This window comes from Egretta garzetta, unplaced genomic scaffold, assembly GCF_000687185.1.
Source record: "Egretta garzetta isolate BGI_Z169 unplaced genomic scaffold, ASM68718v1 scaffold190, whole genome shotgun sequence".
NCBI lineage: Eukaryota > Metazoa > Chordata > Aves > Pelecaniformes > Ardeidae > Egretta > Egretta garzetta.
In genome coordinates this window covers 681,012-687,784 of record NW_009258272.1, presented here as the reverse complement: position 1 = coordinate 687,784, position 6,773 = coordinate 681,012, and the positions used below count along the sequence as shown (strand labels likewise).

Here is a 6,773-nt window from a genome sequence, read left to right as displayed (position 1 = left end):
GTTTTGGGAGCGGGGCCGGCGTGGGGACGAGGGGACAGACCCCAGGCGGGGAGAGGAGCTCCGGGACACGGCCCTCCCGGCATTAACAGACGCACATCGGTCCCGGCGGGTCCGTCCGCAGCTCTGTGGCATCCCTGCCTTCGGCAGTCATCGTTATCGCATCCCCAAAACGGCCCCAGCAGCACAGGCAGGCACCACTGCTGGTGGCAGTGGTGGAGCTGCCATTTGTCTGCAGCAAATACATCCCCCAAAAAAATGCATTTTCACATGGCCTGTGTCTGACCTGCCCGCTCCCCTCCTCTGCCTTCCCTCTCGCAGGCTCGACAAGCGACAGCCCTGGCAAACAGGAGCAGTGGCGGCCGTTAAGTGATCTGGCTGAGCAGATGCAGTTTAAAATTACATTATGTGCCATTTCTGTAGCGCTGGCACCAGCTCACCAAGCAACACGCGGCTGCGCAAAGGCAGCACAACCACTGCCGGCAGCCCGAGCGCTGCATGGCCACACTAAATAACCCGAAGTGCAGGAAAACCCTCCCTCACGACCATCGTCTCCCATGTTTCCTTGACTGCTGCTCATGGCTTCTGGAAGCAGCAAATCTTTGCTTCCCTTCGGTTTAACCACCCCAAAACTTCAGCACATTTGCAATGCAGAAAAACACATTTCTGGGACATTTTAGGGCCAAATGCTTCTTTCATCTCAACTAGTGCAATAGGACAACCCCCACTCCATGTGTTTTATGGCAGCTGAAGGATATATTTATATATCCCGTATTATCTGCTTGAAATAACTCCGGAGGCCAAGGGGATGCATGAGCCCACTTTTGGAGAAAAACCTGAAGTCTGGCTGGTGGTGGTGGGTTTGAGGGAGAAGTTGAAAATGGGGAGTCAGGGGATGCAGGAAGGAAGCCAGTCCCTCTGTCCCAGTGTCTGCTCTTAAATGTAGCCCAAAACCCAACATTTTTGCCCCTGCTCAGCCTCCTGGGATAGAGCAACTCTGACCCCTGGTCGCACCGTCCTGCTCCTGCCCCTCTGCTCCAGCGTCCTGCGGAAGAGGTGGGTTTGAGGGAGAAGTTGAAAATGGGGAGTCAGGGGATGCAGGAAGGAAGCCAGTCCCTCTGTCCCAGTGTCTGCTCTTAAATGTAGCCCAAAACCCAACATTTTTGCCCCTGCTCAGCCTCCTGGGATAGAGCAACTCTGACCCCTGGTCGCACCGTCCTGCTCCTGCCCCTCTGCTCCAGCGTCCTGCGGAAGATGGGGACAAGGCCAGCAAAGATAACAGCAGGACAATGCCCTGTCCCCCGGCTGCCACCAAAGGACCCCAGTCAGAGCGCCCCCTCCCTCCCCCAGGAACCAGGATTGCTTTAGGAAGCCCCCAGCCTTGCTCCCCTCCTGCCCCCACACCCCAATCTCCCCCTGTCCAAGCCTTTCTGCAATGACCACCACAAAGAGCCACTCAACAGCCCAGCACCCCCAAATCCCAGCTGGAAAGATGCGGCTCCACAGCCCATTTTGTGCCCTGGTCCCCAAGGATGTGCGGCCACACACATGCCCTGCCACCACCTACCACCACAGACAAAGAACAGCAGAACCCGCTGGAGCCAAAAAGGGGTGAGGTTTCACATCAGATCTCCCCCTCAGAAGGGGAGATGGGGCAGAAGGAGAGGGGTAACAAACCACAAGCTCCACTGTGGATTTTATTAAGTAAGAAGGAACTTCAACAGCAAACCCACACATACGAAGAGCCCTTGGCCTCGTGGCTTTCTGCCCTTGCATCTTACAGCTCTGCACCCCAGCCACTGGCAGTCTGGAGCCCTGTTTAATTAATCCAGACAACAATCAGCTCCCAGGTGAAGTGCAAGCAGCCACCATTTCTGCACTCCCTGGATTCAGCCCTTTATTCCCGATCGTGTCATTTTGTTGCTCAGTGAGGAGATGATTCCTATGAAAACCCAGCACAATCACATGGATTTCAGCATTTTTGATGGGGAGGGACTACAGGGAGACATGGCAGACTGGGATTGGCTCTCAAACAGCCGATCCAGCAGGGATAATATCCAAAGGTATTTCCCTGCCTGCTCCCGTGAGCACGCAATCACGTACCACCTGGTCTCCAAGGCATGACGCACATCCCAGATGACCCGTCAGGAGACCAGTCAGGCACCAGTACAAGATGGGATTTCACTGTTGCACAAAGCAAACCTGCCCCTGGGCTGCTCTGTAAATCACTGGTTTAGCTCCAGTCCAGGGCGGCCCCAAGACTTTAAGCCTCAACCTTCCCTGTGAGGGCAGGAGGAGGGATTTACTTATACAGCCCTAGAGCTGCAGAAGGCCAAGTTTGCTCTGGTGTGTTGTAAACCAGCTCTGCTCCTTCCCCACCTCAGAGCATCAGTACTGGAGCCAGCAACCAAACCCAGCTGGCAAAGGCACGATGGGACTTGCCATCCCTCCACTGAATCACAAACAGGAAAAAGGGTCAAGTTTTGTCACAGCACAGGGAGGTGCGACTTGGCCTCTACCGACAGGAGGGTGCCAGCTCTTGGCAGGAGAAAACTCAGCTCCTGGGTCCATGGCGGCTGGTAGCAGAGCCACACTGCGCTCCCGGGCAGGAGGAGATGGAACACCGCAGGGGACGGCTGCTGCCTGCCAACAGGGATCCCCTGTCCCCTCCCAGTACTTGAGCTCTCACACTCGAATGGCCGGGGGAGGGAAGATGCCAATCTCCTCCCGCAGGGACTCCACTGGCTGCTCCCAGCGCTGCTCATAGTAGATGTTCATGATACAGTTGGCATTGCGCCCACTCCGAATTGCCCAGGGAATGAGCTCGGTGGCCAGGACCTGCAGCTTTCTGCAACAAAAGACACAGATGGTGACAGTTTTGATTTCCATGTTTTGTTTCCACTTTCCTCCTCCAAATCTCTGGCAGATGCCAGCCCCATGTACCACAAGCCCCTCCACCCCTCTAGCATCCCTTCTGCTTATCTCACAGGGAAAACTGAGGCACAGAAGAGGATGCTGTTCTGGGAAGGTTACAGTTGGCAGCAAACCCAAGACCAGACCTCAGGTTCTGCAATCCCCAAACTGTGCTGGGCCACCAAAACAGATGTGCTGGGGCAGGGAACAGCCACCAGTGTGGTGAGGGTCCCGCTGGCCCTCAACATGTGCCCAGCCAAGTGCAGCCAGGCCTGGACATTGCTCCTCCTGTCTGTCACAGGAGATTCAGTGCTGGAAGCAGACGAAGCATCAGGTTCTGATTCAGTGATCAGGCAAAGCCATGCCTCCCACTGTCACCGCTTCCCTAGGCCATGGGGAATGAGGTTCACAGGAGGAATCCCTGGCTGCCTCCCCCCTGAAAACTAGCAGTGTCCCATCTTCATCCCCAGAGGACAACGGAAAGCATCACCCAGGCTGGTGTGTCCCCAGGGCAGAGAACGTACCGTGCGCTGAGGCGAATGGGCCCGAACGCTGCTCCCAAGACACACATGGGCAGCCCCGTCTGGATGGCTTCAAACCACTTCACCACAATCTCACCTGGGAGGGAGCAGGGAGGCCATGAGTGGGGCAGGGTGCCTGGGTCAAGGGCTAGCCAGGGCCGTGTGGTCCCGCAACGCAGGCTGTGTGAGCTGCCCCTTCCTGAGGATGACTACGCACCTGTCCCCTCCACCTCCACAGCAGGACTTGGGAATGCTTCCCCAGCCTGGCCGTGGTCTCATTCCATGCCAGGATGAGCCTTTTCCTGCACCACCCACCTGAGAGGGACGTCCCAGGGCCCCTGGGGGAGCAGCAGCCTACAGTTGATGCCCTATGAGCTTGGGAAACACCTCCTGGGCAGGCTGGGTCCCTGCAGATCTTTAGCAATGCAATTGATGAAACCTGATCCCCCCGTGCAGCTCTCCCCATGTCTCATCATGGGACAGACCTTTTGCAAATGCTGCCAGGTCTCAGCCAAAGCCTGCACAGGAGACTTGACATGCCGGTTCCCGCAGGCTCAACCAGCAAGGCTCGACTTGCAACTTACTACTGAGTCAGACACAAAACGAGGGCAAAGGACACAGGGCTGCACAGATAAGGAGCAACCAGGTACCCCCCTCCCCCTTCTGCCTTTGTGTAGAGCTTGCAAAACATCCCTCCCTGTGTGCCACCCTCCCTGCCAGGCAGCAAACACCCATCCACCCGCCCAGCAGCTGCCCGCAGCCAGGGCTCGAGCAGAGCATCTCCCAGCAGGGGAAAGGTGACATCCCGCAGGCTCTTGGTCACCACAGAGCCAGCGATGCAGGACAGTGATGATACAAATTGGGCTGAGGACTGGGGGGAATCCAACAGCCCCAGCCTGCTCCGTTCCTGGGAGAGGTGGCCAAGCAGCATCAGCAGCATTTGGCAGCACAGCCCTCTGAGCCTGCTGCTGCTCACCTAGCATGTTGGTTGGCATGCCCAGGAGGGTGTGCATCAGGTCATGGACTTCTCGGTACCGCTGGATCACGTACGCCAGCTCTTCATCATCGACAAACTTGGGCGGCATCCGGGTGTCTGGAGAAACCTTCTGCAAATTCAAAGACGTCCAATTCAGCCCTTTCCAAACCTCAAGTTTCTGGTCTCGTTCTTTAATGAACATTAATACGTGGTCCCCTCCATCAGCACATCTCCCAGCCCCTAATTATGGGGGTCAGTGTCATTTACACAGACCAAACCCAAGGACTGCACAGGACTGGTGACACATCCAGCATCATCCAACACCCAGCATCTCATCCCGTCCCCCCGACTCCCTCTCATTCCCAGACAGTTCCCTGCAGGTCCCTCCATGGCTCCAATCTCCCTCTAAAGCGCATCTGTGCTCCTGGCACAGGGATCAATTCCAGCCGCTCACACTCCGCCAAGCCCCACACTCACATTGTCCTCCAAGAACCGGACGTACTCTCGGCCCAGCGAGCCATCTGGCAGCGCCTGCAGCCTGGCCATGTCCAGGGTGGAGAGACGGATGCGAGGCCGTTCCCTGAAAGCGAAACACAGGTCAGTGAGTCTCCCAGTAAAACCCACAGCAGGGGGGTCCTGGAGAAAAGGAGCCCCTGGAAACCCCCATCCCCTGCCTCTGCCCTTCCTGGGCATTTTCCTCGCACCAATCCTGACTGCCCGCTGCAGGGATAGCACTGTCCTTATTTCTGTTGCTGAGGCTGGGACACAAATAGCTTAAAGGATCTACCTAAAGCCTTGACAATAGAAGAGCTCTCATCTTGCGTCCCTGTAAAACTCTGGATGGTAAAACACCAGTGTCCTCTGCACCAAAACGCTGTCGTTCTGGCTGCTGGCCAGGCACAGCCCCCAGCAACAGCCAGCCCTGGGGGAGCAGAGCTCTTTAGTGCCCCTGCAAAGCGGCCAGAGCTTCAAAGGAACCACCTTAAAGAGGGGAGGGAATTTGTTCTAAACACAAATTTCATTTCTCTCCTGCTCAGGCTTTTGCCACCAGCCACGTGGCAGCCACGCACAGGAAGGTCTCCTCTCCAGGTTGTTGGCAAACAGGTGCCCCACAGCCCTGGAACTAAACAAAAGCCCTTTTATTTCCCTGCACAGGATAAATTCTTCCCATGATAATAGTCCTGCAGCGGATCCAGGAGCTGCTCAGCTCCTGGAGTGGAGGCGCCAGGGAGATAAGCAAGACTCACTTATCGCTTTACCCTGGCTGCAGATGCAGGGACCTCAGCAGCTTGGGGGATTAAAAAAAAAACCTTGTGTGCACAAATCGGACCACTGCCAATCCCTGCAATACCATGGGGCAAGGAGCAGGTGGGGACGTCTCTCCCCAGCCCTCAATGCCTTTGCTGTCACCTCTCCCTGCACAGTTCCTCTGGGTCTCAGCCCCATCCTGGTGCTCCATGTGCTTTACTGGGTCAGCGTCCAGAGCCAGGATCAGGCTGCTCTGCACAAATGTATGACAAAAGGCAGCTTTCCCCCAGCCCCTACGTGATACAACCCAAACAATACACAAGCGGCAGGCAGGACAGATAACGAGGAGCAAGGAGAAGGCAAGCAAGTAAGCAGTAAGATCTTGGTTAATAAGAGACTCATTAAGTGCCTCCTGGTCCTCAGCCTTGCTGTGCTTAACAAGTCCCTGCCAACACGGAAACAAAAGTGATCAAATCTTAACAGGGAAGACAAGAGACATGGCCTCATTTCACAGCTTGGGGAGATGCTGTGGGTGCTGGGAAAGAAAATACGGAGGTATCTAAGGAGGAGGCAGACCAGTGGAGATGAAGTCTCCCATGCAAGGAGATGCAGCAGCAAGAGCAAGGGAGAAATCCATGGATGTGATGGGTTTTCACTGCTGCTCAGCATCCATGTCCATGGATTTCTCCCCCATTGCCTGCTGCTGCATCTCCTTGCGTTGGCACCTGCCAGTTCCAGCAGCGAAGCAGAACGGACAGACAGCAGCACCTGAAATAGGGCTGGGCCCAGCGGCTGCTGTGCTCTTGCCCTTAGACTCACCATGGGGCTCTTGTGATCGTTAAAAATAAAGTAAAATAAACAACCTGAAAGCTCAGAGCTAACAAAACATCTGTGCTGCTTTCAAGCCAGGGAGCGCAGGGCTCTCCCTTCATGAGGCCCAAGGAATGTGTTTGGTGTTGTGTCTCCCTCCCCACCACGAACCACAGGGTGAGGGAGGCAGGGATGAGGAGGGACGCACTGGAGGATGCGGTAACCTTCAGGGTGGTGTTTCATCTTGTCCCGCAGTTTGGGCAGGGCAAGGCAGCCCGTGGTCTCCCCCAGGACTGCCACCATGTCTG

At 56.0% G+C, this 6,773-nt stretch overlaps 1 protein-coding gene across 1 annotated transcript in view; it reads right to left on the bottom strand.

The window, feature by feature from the left end:
• Positions 1–1,738: 1,738 nt before the first annotated feature.
• Positions 1,739–6,773, bottom strand: part of COQ4 (coenzyme Q4) — a gene marked incomplete at its 5' end in the record, with an annotated part of 5,727 nt that continues 692 nt past the window's right edge. The window contains 5 exons of the mRNA XM_035890143.1: positions 1,739–2,845; positions 3,435–3,528; positions 4,408–4,537; positions 4,885–4,987; positions 6,674–6,770. Of these exons, the coding sequence (XP_035746036.1) occupies positions 2,683–2,845; positions 3,435–3,528; positions 4,408–4,537; positions 4,885–4,987; positions 6,674–6,770 (587 nt within the window). The remainder of the gene's footprint in view (positions 2,846–3,434; positions 3,529–4,407; positions 4,538–4,884; positions 4,988–6,673; positions 6,771–6,773) is intronic.